The 16,393-nt window shown below is 46.2% G+C and overlaps 1 protein-coding gene across 2 annotated transcripts in view; it reads left to right on the top strand.

Annotated features, from left to right (window-relative positions):
* The first annotated feature begins 245 nt into the window (after positions 1 to 245).
* OSBPL10 (oxysterol binding protein like 10) overlaps positions 246 to 16,393 on the top strand; it is a 338,334-nt gene continuing 322,186 nt past the window's right edge. For both annotated transcript variants that reach the window (XM_017521674.2, XM_017521675.2), the window contains exon 1: positions 246 to 906. In XM_017521674.2, coding sequence (XP_017377163.1) covers positions 626 to 906 — 281 coding nt within the window. In that variant the 5' untranslated portion in view covers positions 246 to 625. The remainder of the gene's footprint in view (positions 907 to 16,393) is intronic.

Raw genomic sequence — 16,393 nt, 5'->3', positions numbered from 1 at the left:
AGCGTCTGGCCCACGATCGTGTGCGGAAGACCGAGAGAGGGAGTGCGCGTGTGAGCCAGTCAGGCCGGGCGGGTCCATATCCGGGGGTGGGAGGGGCCGCCCCTCCCTCCAGGTCCCGAGGTGGATAGGGGGTGGGGAGTGACGAGCAGAGATTCCCTTTCGCCCCTTCGGATCCTAGAGAGGGTGGCAGAAGGAATGCGAGGGTGACTCGGCGTGGATTTAGGGCGTGCCCACCTTGTAGATCGGCCTCCTAGAGTGTCCCCAGGGCCTGAGACGCCGCGGGGACAAGGAGGAAGAGGAGGAGGAACCCGAAGAGGGCTCGCCTAGCCTGCCACCGGCTCTGAACTTGCCCGGGAAACTCGTGCGGAGGGAGGGGCCGGCCCTGGCCGCGGCGGGAGGAGGGGCAGTTGCAGCTGCATCCAGCCCCGTTGGCTTCCTTCCCAGCTCTCCTTCGCCTCCTCCTCCTCTTCCTCCTGTATGAGTCAGGCATTTCCCGGGGATTTGGAGCAGCCACGCGCGGCCCGGGCGCCCGGAGCTGTAGCAGCCGCCGCCGCCGCCGCCGCAGCCGCTGCCGTGCCGGGGCCGCCACCGCGGCGGGCACCCGCGTCCCGGGCGCGCACGGATCATGGAGAGGGCGGCCCAGGGCGCAGACGGCGGCGGGGGCAGCAACAGCAGCAGCCGCAGCAGCAGCCGTGCCACCTCGGCGGGCTCCTCGCCCTCCTGCTCTCTAGCGGGCCGGGGGGTCTCCAGCCGGTCGGCGGCGGCCGGGCTTGGTGGCGGGGGCAGCCGCAGCAGCCCGGGCTCGGTGGCCGCTAGCCCGTCCGGGGGAGGCGGCCGCAGGAGGGAGCCGGCGCTCGAGGGCGTGCTCAGCAAATACACCAACCTCCTCCAGGGCTGGCAGAACAGGTAACGCGCCAGCCGCCCGCGCCACTGCGCGCCCCGCCTCGCGCGCCGCTCTGTGTGTGTGTGTGTGTGTGTGTGTGTGTGTGTGTGTGTGTGTGTGTATGTGTGTGTGTGTGTGTGTGTGCGTGTGCGCGCGCGCGTGTGTGTGTGCGTGCGCGATTGTGCCTTCAGCGAAACTGGTGATGCCTCCACACGGTGCCCTTCCTGCGTCCCTGCTCCCCTCCAGGTGGGGTGCCCAGGATGGGGCGCGCCGTGGCCCCTTCCCAGGACCACACCGCAGTGGCGGGGAGGGAGGTGAGAGCCCTGATTTTCTTCTGTGCTGGCACCTGCAGAGCCTGGAGTGGCAGGAGGAGCGCGCTGGTCCCGGTGCTCTGGTTGCCCGCGGTTTCCCACACCTCTGAAGAATGACTGGGAAAGGGAGGCAGAAGGGGTGTGCTTTGTGCCTGGGTGAAAAAGCGTTAGCACGTCTGCTTCGATTACAGCAATTCTCTGCGTAACACAGTTCATTTTAAAGTTTGGTGCTTCCAAACACCACCACCATCAACAAAAACCTGCCACTTGTCATCCTGGGACCTTACATATACCCCTGCTCCAATTTGTGCCTTGCAACCTCCGATCTCTGTAATGGAAGTTTTGTTTAAAAAGAGAAACAGGCTGGGCGCAGTGGCTCACGCCTGTAATCCCAGCACTTTGGGAGGCCCAGGCGGGCGGATCACGAGGTCAGGAGTTCGAGACCAGCCCTGCCAAAATAGTGAAACCCCCCATCTCTGCTAAGAATACCAAAAATTAGCCGGGCGTGGTGACGGGCGCCTGTAATCCCAGCTACTCGGAGGCTGAGGCAGAAGAATCGCTTGAACCTGGGAGGTGGACGTTGCAGCAGCCCAGGCGACAGTGCGAGACTCCAACTCAAAAAAAACCCCTCCTCCCTTTTAATATTAATAGCAATTTACATTATTATCATTATTTCCTCTTCAGGTCCCTTTTGCAGTTTCCTGCTCACTTCCCCCTCACAGTTGAGAAGCCTAGTTATACACGCGCAGAAGGATGGGGCTGGCGAGGAAAGGGCTCAGGAGACTTGGAATGGTTTGGAATGGTGGTAGTGTGTGTGAGATCTGCCATCGTGAGGAAGACAGGGATAGATGTGGCACTGCTGTTTACTGTTTGTTTTTTTTTTTCAAATTGTTTTTCAAAAGCAAGCCAGATGGAAATACAAATGTCCCGTGAGAGGAGAACAATGCTTTTTGGAGAGGTGGTTGGTGGGATATTTTGTTCTGCCTATTTAATAGTTCCCAGATTTTAATAGGCTTGGGGCTTTTAAGGATGTTTGTGAGATTTAAATCATACCCTGGAAAGTTGCTTATCTCTGCTGCATGGACTATCTTACTTAGTTATTTCTTCCTGTAGATTGTTGGGAAATGTTCAGATTTGCTTCCATCTGAAACATATCAGGCAGTTATTTACATGAAACTGAAGTTGAAGGAAGAGGACTTTTGAAGTATGGAAACAGTTGTTTCTGTATTGATATTCTACATACAGGACTTTCTGAGTCACCTGGGCTTCCTGGGAGTTGTGTTACTATGTTAGTAGAAGTTGCACTTAACTTTTGAATCCTTTTATTTCTCAAAATAGTCCTGGTGCCTGCTGTTGTCCCTTCCTTTCCCCCTTCAGTTCGTGAAAGCTGAAGAACAATAGGTAGAGTGCCTAGGCAGTGGGAGATAGGAGATGCCTAAATCTGATTTCAGTTCTTGCTAATTGTGTCTGATTAATGGCAACTCAAGGGATCTTGTCAGTGACAGCATTTTGTTGGTGTGTTGAGCAATCACTTTTAATACCCTTTATTTCAAGTAGCTTATGAGGCCAACAGAGCTTTTACCCTGGATTTCGGTGATTTTATTATTTACTTGCTGGGGAACAATTATTTTACCTGCAATGTGTATTAAAGGATTTGTTCTTTAGAGTGGACTTAGGAGGCACTGGAGTAACTTTCTTTTGCATTATTTTAAACCCATTTTGGTGTTTAGATTGGAGGCAAGGTTGAGAAGAGGCACACTTAATGACAATAATACCTACGCGATTGCAGGCTACCTGGGTGAAATGTGGTATTATGTACACTTCTGAGCATGCTTAAGTGATGTCTCATCTTTATTGAGTTTGTTTACTGCGATTTGTAGCTGTCTGCCAATGTTTGTTCTTACCACATTGTACTCACCGTTTTCCAAGTCTACCACTGACTCCATAAGCATTGTCTATAATTGTTAACATCTCAGTGTCAGTGTTTCTATTTCCTGCATTGTGTTCTCTGAACGATGGCTGAGGGTCCATTAGTGGTTTGGAGAAGATTTACGATGACTCTGTGATTACAAAATTCTCCCTTCTCGAAGGGTCTTATGAAGGGAGAGCTGGATTAGTGAAAAGGAAGAGAGAGGTGGATAAAAACAGAAACTTTGAAAATGTATTCAATTGTTCAATTATCTATTCAGAGATTGTTTTATTGAGCACCTACTATGTGCCAGGCACTGTTCCAGGAGCTGGAGCTACCACCTTCTCCTGGTCCAGGGAAATGCCTTAGTGACAAGTAACCAGCTGATTCATGCTGCCTTTCCTTATGGGCCTCATGGCATCTTCCTTTGGCAGTTCTTTTCAAAGTGCCCACAGTTAATGACAAATCTATAGCTACCAAGTTCTTGGTTTGACCTCTCAGGCTGCTGTGCAATTGTAATGCTCTTCACCAGCTCCCAGGACTTAACATCAATCACCCACTAACCGTTTGTACCCTGGTGTCCTCTTCCCTGTCCTCAAGTTGCTGTAAAACTTATATTTTAACATTTGGCATCCTATTCTGCCTTTATTTGTAGCCTCATCCTCAAGCCCTTAGGAAGGCAGTTTGGGCCAGAACACGAAATAAATGACGAAAGAGAGGTCACAGGAAAGAAAACTGCATGATGGGAACATGCTCAACTCGGGAGAGTAAGTTCAGGACATTTGACTCGCACTGACTGGATGAGAATGTGAAATACTTAGAATATGGGGAAAACATACATTAACGCTTTCTGTAATTCATTATTATAGATATTTAAAGAAAATATTTCAGGCATAATAACGTTGTATAAATTTACAGGATGGCATTACCATGAATCCATAAAGTGGCAAGTGCTGTGAAGATTAAAAAAAGGTGATGAGATAAAGGGAAGTATTTGCAGGAATAACTTTAAGTGAGTCTAGTGTCTTTTATTGCTATTCACATTTTAATTTAGAGCCAGAGTCTTGCTCTGTCACCAGGCTGGAATGCAATGGCGCGATCTCAGCTCACTGCAACTCCCCACCTCCCTGCTTCAGGCAATTCTCCTCCCTCAGCCACCTGAGCAGCTGGGACTAGAGGCACGTGCTACTACGCCAGGCTAGTTTTTGTATTTTTAGTAGAGATGGGGTTTCACCATATTGGCCAGGTTGGTCTCGATCTCTTGACCTTGTGATCTGCCCACCTCAGCCTCCCAAACTGCTGGATTACAGGTGTGAGCCACTGCGGCCATCCTTATCAAACCCATCTTATCCCTCATACACCGTGAACCAAGGGAAGAGTAAACGTCAAGAACTTGGGGAGGTGACATAGCACCTAGGTGGCCAGGATGACAATTTCAGACTGGGTTTTGGTGGCCCAGAAGGATTTTAGGAAGGGAAGTGACACTTATTAGGTCACTCTGGCTGCTGTGTAGGGATGAGATTTTCAAGGGGCCAAAGCATGAAGCTGGAAGACCAGTTAGGAGCCCATGTGAATGGTCCAGGAAAGAGATGCTGGCAGCTTGGACTGGGGGTTGGCAGAGAATTGGAGAGAAGGGATATAGATCTGGTGTGGAGCGGATGGAAACTGCTGATGAATTTGATGTGGCGGTGCGAGACGGGCAAGGATAACTCTTGATTTGTGGGCCTGAGATGCTGGGAGGTTGAGACGTCCTTTGTGGAGATGAGGATCACAGGAGAGGAATGTGTTTGTGGGGAGGAGGGTGGCTCTCAGCCAAGAGTTCTGTATGGACTGTGTTCAGTTTGAGTTGCCTACTCTGCCTTGTCAGAAACTGGCTGTATGGGTCGGGTGTGGTGGCTCACGCCTGTAATCCCAGCACTTTGGGAATCAGAGGCGGGCGGATCACGAGGTCAAGAGATCGAGACCATCTTGGCCAACATGGTGAAACCCCGTCTGTACTAAAAATACAAAAAAAAAAATTAGCCGGGCGTGGTGGCACGCACCTGTGGTCCCAGCTATGCAGGAGGCTGAGGCGGAAGAATCGCTTGAACCCAGGAGGCCAAGGTTGCAGCGAGCTGAGATTGTACCAATGCATTCCAGCCTGGTGACAGAGCAAGACTCCGTCTCAAAAAAGAAAAAAAAGAAACTGGCTGCATGAACTCTCATTTGCCCTAAGGCTAACTTTACTCTCAAACCAAAATGGAACTATTTTGCTCATAATATCAAGTATTTGAGGAAATAATTTCTAATTGGACCCAGAAATTGTTAAATATCTAAGGGTCGCCGTTGCCATTCTCTTTTTCTTATTTGGAGAAAAGAAGACACTGCAAATGTGGAATCAACCTCCACTTCTTTTTTTGGTGATTGGTGGGGTTGTAAGAACTCAATAAAATGCTCAGGGACAGATCTTGGCTAGGATTAAGGAAGACTGTCTGTTTTTAAGTGGACGCTTGCTGGGTGTGTTGGCTAACACCTGTAATCTGAGCACTTTGGGAGGCTGAGGTGGGAGGATCGTTTGAGCCCAGGAGTTGACACCAGCCAGGGAACCATGGTGAAACCATGTCTCCACAAAATAAAAATATAAAAATTAGCCAGGTATGGTGGCTTGGGCCTGTAGTCACTGCTGCTCAGGGGGCTGAGGTGGAAGGACTGCTTCAACACAAGGGGTCAAGGCTGCAGTGAGCCATGATCACACCACTGCACTCCAGCCTGGGCAACAGAGCAAGACCCTGCCTCTAAGGTAGACGTTTATTTGGGGAGGAAGACTAGTGTGGACTTTGAATTCAAATCTTGACATCAACACTTAGCACACGTGTGACCGTGGGCCAGCTCTTTAATTGCACTGGGCCTCTGTTTTCTCTTCTGTTAAATGTGGAAAATGTTACTCTTTTTGATAATTCAACGTGAAGATTAAATGAGATTACCGGTGTAAGTGACAGAGAATAGTACATAGCAAGATATCAAGAAGCGGTAGCTATTATTGGATCTTCAATTTGTCTGTTTTTAAGTGGACACTTTCTGGTCCATAAAAGTCTTGGTTTTTATTCTGAGTGCGGTGGTTACCCTGGGACCACATGAACATAATTATCATAGAGTTCTTTGGGGAGAAGATGATTACTTCATTTTGAAGGAATCCTTTTAAAGCTTGGCACCAAACATTCACGGCTCCCCTTCCCAGCCTGTAATTCCTAGCTTCCTTTTCTATTTGATTTCTCTCCATACACCTTGCTATGTCAGACATGCTTTATATTTTACTTTTTTGGGTCTCACCACACTAGAGTATAAGCTCCCTGAGGACAGATAATTTTGTCCATCTTTGTTACTGCTGTGTCTCCAATGTTGACAACAGGGTCTAGTATACAGTAAGGTTAGAGCAAATATTAGTGACTGGATAAGAAAATGAATAAATGACAGAGAAGGAAACCAGGGCTTAGTTCTGTTTGAGCCAGTGCTAGCTGTTGTTAATACTGGAAGTCTTGGTTCTGTACCTGCTTGTCACCTTGTCCTTGTGTTGCTGTGTTTATCACCTGTCCTGCCCTCTGCAAACGGTCTTTGGTTCTGGGTCAGGGAGTGTGACTGTTCTTGTGACATGGCCACCCTGATTTAGGGCCCACTACAACTTACCCATTGGGGGCCGTTAGTGACCAAATATCCAGGGCTTGCTTTTGACTCGATCTGGATTAACAACGTACTTTGAGTGTTTAGTGTTTAGCCCCCAGCGTTTTGGGCCCACTTATCCCAAATTAAGGCATCACTGGGGTACATATTAATTTTTAAAGTCACCTTGAATGAAAATAAGTGTTTTTTTTTTTTTTTTTTTTTTAGTTGCCCTATAATTTTAGAGGGAACTGGTGATACCAGGGTTGAAAGTCACTGCCCTGGGTTTTGTATTCTTGTCTGCATGTACATAGGAAGTATCTGCGTATCTTCCTGTCTAGTCTGCCAGTGTGTTGAGGCTGTGTGCTAAAATCCTTTAGGGACGCTAGATAGTTTCATTGATAGTAATTATAAAAGTGATGGCTGCCTAGGTTACAAAACAGTGTTTAATATTGCTTATTCACTTACGGTTCAACATATTTATTGAGCACCTGCTTCGTATTAACATTCCCTGTGGAATCTGCCCGCCCCCTCCTTTGAAAGTGTATGTGTATTTGAGGAGATTCACACCAAAATGGTTTTCTTTGCTTGGTGGGATTGTGGGCGATTTCCATTATCTTCTCTTCTCTGTTTTCCTAAGGTGATCTTGGGTCTGTTTTGCAGTTTGAAAAACTTCTTGAGAAAAAGAAAAGCTGCTCATGCCTTTTCATGTCATCTAACTCTGGGTTTCGAGGGTAAATCTGAAGTCTAATCTCCATTCAGAAAAGTACACAAATCATACACATGCGCAGTTCAATGATTTTCATAAATGGAACACACCCAGATTAAGAGACAGCTGCCAAAACATCCCTGACCCCCACAGCCCCTTCTCTTATAGTGTCTCCCCGCGTAAGGTAACCACTGTTCTGACCTCAGCACCGTAGAGTGGTTTGGCCTCCGTTTGAACTGCGTGTTGTATGATGCATGATCTGTGTGTCCGGCTTCTTTCTCTTAACATTATGTCTGGGAGGCTCACGCATGTTTCTGTGTATAGTTGTGGTCTGTTTATTTTCATTGCTATTTGGTATTCCATTGTATGAATATACTAAATATATGTGTCTATTATAGGTTGATATTTAAGTTCTTTTCAGTTTTTGACCCTATTTGTAGGGTCAAAATACTGTGAACATTCTAGTATGTGTGTTTTGGAGAACATATGTATGCATTTCTGTGGATATACACCTAGGAGTTTGCTCATGTCCCGTGTATTAGATACTAGCAGAGAGTTTTTCATACTGGTTGTATTCATTAATACTTCTACCAAAAGTGTGTAGAAAGAGTTCTGTGTGTACCCCATTCTCATCCACACTTGATATCGCCTCATTTCATGCCATCCAATTCTAATTTGCCTTTCCCTGATGACTAATGAGGTTGAGCATGTTTTCATGTATTAATTGGCCCTTTGGAGGTCATGTTTTGCAAATTGCTCTTTAAGTCCTTTGCCCACTTATCTATTGGGTGTCTGCCTTTTTCTCCTTTTAAGAGATGTTTATATTCTGGGTATGTGTCCTTTGCTGGCTGCCTGTACGCATGCGCCTGGGCACTGCAGATACGGAGACTCAGTGTATTCTGCAGGTATTATGTCCTGTGGATGTGCCGAAGTTTGTTTATCCATTACCTATAGGAGGACATTTGAGTTGTTTCCAGTTTTTTGGCTATTACAGATAAAGCTGCTATTGTGTGCAAGCCTTTGTGTAGTCACATGCTTTTATTTCTTTTGGGTAAATATCTAGCATTAGAATTGTTGGTGTATCCATCCTATGTAGAAAGTGCTAAATTGTTTTCCAAAGCAGCTGAACCATTTCACACTTGTTTCTCTCTGTGGTTTGCTATTTCATCTTCTGATGTCTTGATAAACATGAACTGTTAATTTAATTTAATTTATTTACATTTTTTTGAGTTAGAGTCTCCCTCTTTTGCCCAGGATGGGAGTGCAATGGCACCATCTTGACTTGCTGCAACCTCTGACTACTGGGTTCAAGCGATTCTCCTCCTTCAGGCTCCCATGTAACTGGGACTACAGATACCACCACGCCAGGCTAATTTTTGTATTTTTAGTAGAGATCGGGTTTCGCCATGTTGGCCAGGCTGATCTCGAACTCCTGACCTCAAGTGATGCACCCACCTCTACCCCCCAAAGTGCTGGGATGACAAGCATGAGCCACCTTGCTGGTCCATGATTGTTAGTTTTAATGTGGTCACATTTTTAATTTTTTTTCTTTTTATGATTTTTTTTGACTCCTGTTTAGGAAATCTTTGCCTGCTTCTGGTCATGAGGCCCTTGTCTGATTTTTATTTCTAAAAAATGACTTTTATAAAGTTGAATATTTATTAGAAGTTTGAGTTACTATTGGGAGAACGTGGACTGCTGGTGGAAGTCGTACTGGATTTAGGGCTTCCAGCCCGTGGTAGTTTCCTATGGCTGTTAAAACAAGTCACCACAGACTTTGTGTCTTAAAACAACACAAGTTTATTGTCTTAAGGTTCTGGAGGCCAAAAGTCTCAAATCAGTTTCACTGGGTCCAGATCAAGGTGTTGGTGGGACAAGATGTTGGTGCTCTCTCTGGGACACTGAGGGAAAATCTGCTTCTTGCTTCTTCCAGCTTCTGGTGGCTCCTGGCTTTCCCTGGCTGATAACGCATCCCTCCAAACTTTGCCTGTCTTCACATCTTCATCCTCTCTGTGTGTGTCACATCTCCCTCTCTCTACCTTCCCCTTAGAACTCCTGTGATTGCCAGATCATCCAGGACCACCCTCCCATCTCAAGAACTTTAATTTAATCACATTGGCCACAGGTCCAAGTGTTTGCCATATAAGGCAACATTCATAGGTTCCAGAGATTAGGATGTGGTTATTCTGTGGATGCGGGAGTGGGTGGGATGTGGGGAGAGGTCATTATTCAGACTCCCACACATAGTTCTAAGATAGGTCTTAAGATCTGCCTTTCCTCCCCTGGCCACGTTTCCCACCCTTCGGTGGTTACTATGGCAGTAGGCGTCTGTCTGTTTGATGATAGAGCCCAGTTGCTATCATGACTGTAATTCGGCTTGCTGGGAAGGGTTGGTGGGTGGACTCATTCATCTCAGTCTACTAGATAGACCACGTGGGCAAATGCAAGGCAAGTAATATTGTGAAGGACATTGATTCTGATGCCTGTGAGTAAACCTAATTTCCTTTAATAGGCAAATCAGAGTTTCTTTGGGGTTTCTTTAAATTTTCTTGAGCAATCAATTTTGGAAATATACATGTAATAATCTGTGGTTTCCATTTTATTACCAGAATGACTCATTAGTCTGAAGATTTGTTTTTTTAAAGGTATGATTAACAAACAATGAACGCACAGGTCTTTGGTGTTCGGTATGATGGGTTTCACAACTGTTTATACCATATAACTATACTCCAAAAGATATGGAACATCCCATGCCCCTCCTTTGACCCCCACCAGGAAGTTTCCTTGTGCTTCATACCAGTCAGTTCCCTTTCAACTGCAATCCTTTCCCTTCCCCCTTCCCTTCCCTCTTCCCTTCCCTCTTCTCTTCCCTTTTTCTCCCCCTTTCCTTCCCTCTTTGTCCTTCCCTTCCCTTTTTCCTTTCCTTTTCTTTTCCCTTCCTTTCCTTTTTTTTGATGGAGTTTTACTCTTTTTTTTGACAGAGTTTTGCTTTTTTTTTTTGATGGAGTTTTGCTGGAGTGCAATGGCATGATCTCAACTCACTGGAACCTCTGCCTCCTGGGTTCAGGCAGTTCTCCTGCCTCAGACTCTCGAGTAGCTGAGATTATAGGCGCCTACCACAATGCCCAGCTAATTGTTTTCGTATTTTAGTAGAGATGGGGTTTCACCATGTTGGTTAGGCTGGTCTCGAACTCCTGACCTCAGGTGATCCACCCACTTCGGCCTCCCAAAGTGCTGGGATTACAGATGTGACCCATCGAGCCTCGCCACAATTCCTTTCTGATTTCTATCACCACCAATTCGTTTGGTCTGTTCTTGGGTTTCATATAAACGGAACCATGCAGGATATTTGTTTTGGAATCTGGTTTGTTCAGCTCGGCATAATGTTATGAGGTTCATCCATGCACTTGTGCCTATCTGCAGTTTAGAATTCATTTCTTTTTGTTGTTGAGTGGTATTACGTCCTGTGGATATACCACAGTTTATCCCTTACCTGCAGGTGGACATTTGGGTTGTTTCCAGTTTTTGACTATTACAAATAAAGCTGCTATTTGTGTGGACGTCTTTTTGTGGTCACATGCTTTTATTTCTTTTGGGTAAGTAGCTAGCATTAGAATTGCTGGTGTATCCATCCTATTTAGAAGGTGCTAAACTGTTTGCCAAAGTAGTGGAACAATTTCACGCTGCCACCAGTGGTGTACAAATGAACAGATGGCTCTCCATCCTAGCCACTTTCGTGTTGCCACCTGGAGAGCTTCTGGAAAACAGGGCTGCCTCTTCCCCACACGCGTGGCGTTGCTTCTGAGAGGGGCAGTCTAGGGAGAAGCTGTGTAGACCTTCTTATCTTTCCAGCGTTGCCTCCTTTTGGCCACGTGACCTTGGGCAAGCTATTTAACTCTTTGGGCCTTGGTCTCTCCATCTGTAAAATGATGCTAACCTTGACGTGTTGTGAGGGCACCACAGGCACCAGTCCCACAATGGTGTTTGGTGCACAGTAGGTCTTCAGCAGAAGTTTGTGACTCAGAGTCTTGTATTTTACACAGACTAGTGGGGAGCTTTCTGGAACCTGGAGGTGTGTTGGTGGTCACTGAAGCCCAGCCTTGGCAAATCTGCAAGTGTCCTAGTCCCTGTCTCATTGCATGAGGACCCGGTTGAGTTAAGCAATTTGATCTGCCCAGTGGCGGTCTGCGTTTGCTGTGGTGCCTCAGAGGCTGCTCAGGACAGTTGTCTGAGGATTGGGGCAGAAAGAAGCCACATGGGCCTTTCCGTCCTGAAGAACGGTTGAAATGATTGTGCCGGAAACGTGGGAAGCTTTTTGCAGTTCTGCCCGGCTCCCACTGATGCGATTTGGGGCCGGGCCAAGACAGAATTAAAAAGAAAACCATCCCAAATTTGAATTTTGTTAATCTACACTGGATTGAATATGGTCACAGCCCAGAAAGAAGAAAGTGCTTTATTGGTGCCTCATACAATGATATCAATAGTCATGATAAAATTAGGAAACATTATATATGGTCTTTTGTTGCAAGTCTGTTCCTTGAAGGTCAGAGAAGGCATTTGCACTATGAATAATCTTTTTGTGTTGTCGTTTTTAGGGGACTGTTTATGTTTTCGTGTGGTTTAGTCCCTTTCTGTAAATATATTGATGAAAATACAAAGTTGAAAGGCAACCAATATCAGCTTTTAGTAAGTCTTTTCCAGGATGTTTTCAGTGTTTACCTGCATGGCCAGCCTTGTGTCCTGAGCAGGCTGCTATGGCCGCGGTGGGCTGGTGGGATTGGACGCTTTTTGGATAGTGGTGGGGTTTAGATTCTCCTTATGTGTGGGTGGAACTGGGGGCTCTGCTCAGGCCCTGGGTTCAGGGCAATTGAGTGAATCAGGTGACTGATGCAAACAACCCTCACTCAGCTCACATCAGAGCTGTGTGGGCCTTCTGCTTGTTAACTAGAGTCTGGACAGAGTTGGGAAACTTTCTTTTTTCTTTTCTCTCTCTTTTTTTTTGAGACAGAGTCTCGCTCTGTCGCCCAGGCTAGAATACAGTGGCGTGGTCTCCACTCACTGCAACCTCCGCCTCCTGGGTTCAAGTGATTCTCCTGCCACAGCCTCCTGAGGAGCTGGGATTACAGGCACCTGCCACCATGCCTGGCTAGTTTTTGTACTTTTAGTAGAGATGGGTTTTACCATGTTGGCCAGGGTGGTCTTGAACTTCAGACCTCAGGTGATCCACACACGTTGGCCTCCCAAAGTGCTGGGATTATAGGCATGAGCCACTGTGGAAACTTTCTAAGCCCTGAGTGAGCTGGCAGCACCATCCCCAAGACACACTCCTCTTTGATTGTAATTAGGCCTGGTGGAATTTTTATACCCCAAATACTTTTGAGCTTTTTTTGTGTATATGCCAAATGCCATGTGAGAAGCGGGAGACGGGAGGGAAGAAGCACAGGCCCGGCCTTAAGAAGCTGACATTCCATAGCAGCGGGGAGCAGACTTTTCTGTAAAGGGCCAGATAGCTTAGACTTTGTGGCTATACGTCTCCATGGCAACTACCCAATGCTCCTTTGTAAACAAGTGGATGTGTCTGTGTTCTAATAAAACTTTATTTATAAAAGCTGGTGGTGGGCTGATTTTAGCCTGTGAGATGTATGTAGTTCGATCATCCCTTCCCTATAATTACGTGTAAATTTCTTATGCAAGTAGTTGAGGCAGCCCAGTGTCGTAGCTAAGAGTGTAGATTCTGAGGTCCATTAGCCTGTTTTTACATTCCAGCTCTACTTGGACAAGCTATTTGACCTCTGTTGCAGTTTCTTGATCTGTAAAATGGGGATAATGTGATGTCTATGTCAAAGAGTTTTGGGGATCAGCTGAGAAGCTGTGTGGAAAGGGTTTAGGACAATGGGTGGTACATAAAGCACTCATTAGGACTGTGCATGGTGGCTCACGCCTTAATCCCAGCACTTTGGGAGGCCAAGGTGGGTGGATCACCTGAGGTCAGGAGTTTGAGACCAGCCTGGCAAATATGGTGAAACCCTCTCTCTACTAAAAATACAAAAATTAGCCAGGCATGGTGGTGCGTGCCTGTAATCCCAGCTCCTCGGGAGGCTGAGACAGGACAGTCACTTGAACCCAGAAGGTGGAGGACGCAGTGAGCCGAGACCGTGCCACTGCACTCCAGCCTGGGTGACAAAAAAAGAGAGAGAAAACAAGCCAGCCAGCACTCATTAGAGGCAGCAGTGCAGCTGGTGAGTGCTCCTCTGTAGGAAGCACCTGGGAGTGGGAGCGCCAGCTCCGTCTGGGCATAAAGGGCAGAAGTGGCAGGTGTGGGCAGACCTTCTAGAATGTTGAAGAGAGGAGTTCATCCTGCAGACAGGGGCTTCAGAGCAGGGCGTATCTGGTAGAAGCCCCTGTGGGCACAGAGGTTTGGAGGTGTGAAAGGAGATGGGTCTAGTAGGGCTGGAATGCTAGTCGTATGTGGAGTGTGGTCAGAGATGAGACTGGAAATGGCAGACTCGGCTAAAAAAGGGACTACTTTCTGAAGGACCCCTTCGGCCACTGAGATCACAGATCACAAAAGGTCTGTGTTACCACAAGGGGAATGCCGGCCCTGTGTATTTGTGGGTCCACAAAGCATCAGACACTTTACATGTATTGTCCAATTTAATCTTTAAAATGAGATAGGGTGGGTGTTGCAAAGCTATCCATTCTGTCCCTTTCCTGTAGCTATAGACACCAGTTTGTAGCTGAAGACATGGCTGTCCAAACTAAAACTGTATTTTCATCCCTCTTCCTCCTTGCACCTAGGATGGTGATGAGATTAGAATCTGGATATAAGCAGAGTTGTCACCTAGTAATTTCCTGGAACCTCCTTTGGACCCTTCTTACCTTTTCCTTTCCTGTTGGAATGTAGACATGCTGGCCAAAACTAGAATACAGAAATGATGGCTGGAATTCCAGCAGCCATCTTGAACCTTGAGGTGACTTTCTGACCTCAGAGGACTTTGTGGATTAAAGCCACCTCATAAATCCTGGCTGCAACCTCTGGAATTTTCCCTGGGGGAGGGAGAGGAATAAACTTCTTTTGTAAGCTCGGAGTCTCAGTCAGATCTAACCCTGATTGATCCAGGTAGAACCCCAGTTTTACAGATGAAGACGTTGAGGCCTAGAGTGACGTAAACTGCACGGTCAATAAATTGTGGAGCAGGGAATTGTTGGACTCCAAAGAGTGTTTTCTTTTAACTTCTCTGGAAAGAACTTGGAGATCTCATACCCCTCATTTTATAGATAAGATTACTGAGGACTTTGCCTCAGAGTGAACTAGTACCAGCTGGGTCCACTGCAAGATAATCATTTTCCTCCCCCCCATACTCTCTCTCCATGGCCTTTGCAAAGAAGAGGCCCTGTGTTGTTTTTTTTGAAATGGAGTCTTGCTCTGTCACTCAGGGTGGAGCATAGTGGCGTGATCTCAGCTCACTGCAACCTCCTCCTCCCGGGTTCAAGCGATTCTCCTGCCACAGCCTCCCAAAGAGCTGGGATGACAGGCGCCCACCACCACGCCTGACCAATTTTTTGTATTTTTAGTAGAGACAAGGTTTCACTATGTTGGCCAGGCTGGTGTCGAACCCCTGACCTTAAGTGATCCGCCAGCCTTAGCCTCCCGAAGTGTGAGGATTACAGGCATGAGCCACCACACCTGGCAAGGCCTGTGTTTTAATGAGTGATGTCGTAGTCCTCCTCCGGGCAGAATATCTTTCTGTGCGTGGGTTGTGTTTGGTGGTTTTTCCTCTTCCAAAACCCTAACTATTCCAGAGCTATATGTTTAGAGCTTTCTCTTTAGACAACCTTGCCAACTCTTGCCACCTCTAGGCTTGTCTCTAGGAATGACTTTCCTTGTCTGGGCTGTCCTTTCTCTGTCTGAGTGTTTAGGGGATGGATGAGGGGGTTCCTTGGCCCTGTGATTATTCGTAAGTGCTGACAGATGTCTTGATTTATGCATTGCCCTCCCAATTCATTAACCTCAGCATGTGGACTTTGGCTGAAATAGGATCATGCGTCTGTGGAATGTACTTTGCTTTTGGGATTCTTGTGTATCTGAGTTCCACCCTATTACTAATACCTTAACAATGAGCCTTCTCATCCACTTGGCCAACCACACAGCACGGAGCTCTTCTGCGTGCCTATTCCAGCGGACTCATTTAGTGGCCTGGTGTCTAAAAAGTTGAAGAGAACAAAAACCCATTTGTTCTAGTACGTGCCGTTGGGAGAGCGTTGGTTACACGTTCCTTATCCAGCATTTCCTATTGATTCCTCTCTCTGCTCTAGCATATTTCTTTGTGGTAATTTTTATTAGCCTGGCTAATGCATGCCTTTTTCTTTTTCTGAGGAGTCTGCAGCTGATACCTTGGCCTGAAGTACATCATAACACTATTATAGTTGTTCAGTTATTTGGAATAACTAAACAACTGTAACTGGAATTTCCTGTAACTGGAATTTTTCTGTCAAAGATCAGTTTTCATGATTCCTTCGTAGTCAGCTAACATGCAGGAAGATGGCCTTAATGGCTGTGTTTTTTTTCCCCTCATGTTGATTAACAGGATAGTCCATTTTTATGGGTTGAATGTAAAGATATGCGTCAGAAAATTATTGTGTCAAAGAAAGAAGACCAAACTTGTATCTGGGAAATCAAGGTTAAGTCTGGATAAAGTTTTTTGTTTTTTGTTTCCTTTTCAAAAACAGAAGCAAAGCATGCCCTAACTTGGATGAAACTAAGTTGCAGTTATTCATGTCGTGGAATTTTCTGAATTTCTGTTTATCTGAAGGCTTGCTTCCTTTTCCTTTCCAGCATTGTAGTGTTATTGATATTTTTAATATTATTGTTTTGTTTCGTTTCCTTTTTTATTTTTGCTTCGTTTCTGAGTTTTAGCTTTTTTTTTTTTTTTTTTTTTTTTTTT

Source organism: Cebus imitator, unplaced genomic scaffold (assembly GCF_001604975.1).
Source record: "Cebus imitator isolate Cc_AM_T3 unplaced genomic scaffold, Cebus_imitator-1.0 Scaffold21, whole genome shotgun sequence".
NCBI lineage: Eukaryota > Metazoa > Chordata > Mammalia > Primates > Cebidae > Cebus > Cebus imitator.
The sequence above is the reverse complement of the archived record's forward strand: the minus strand, read 5'-3'. Positions and strand labels throughout refer to the sequence as shown.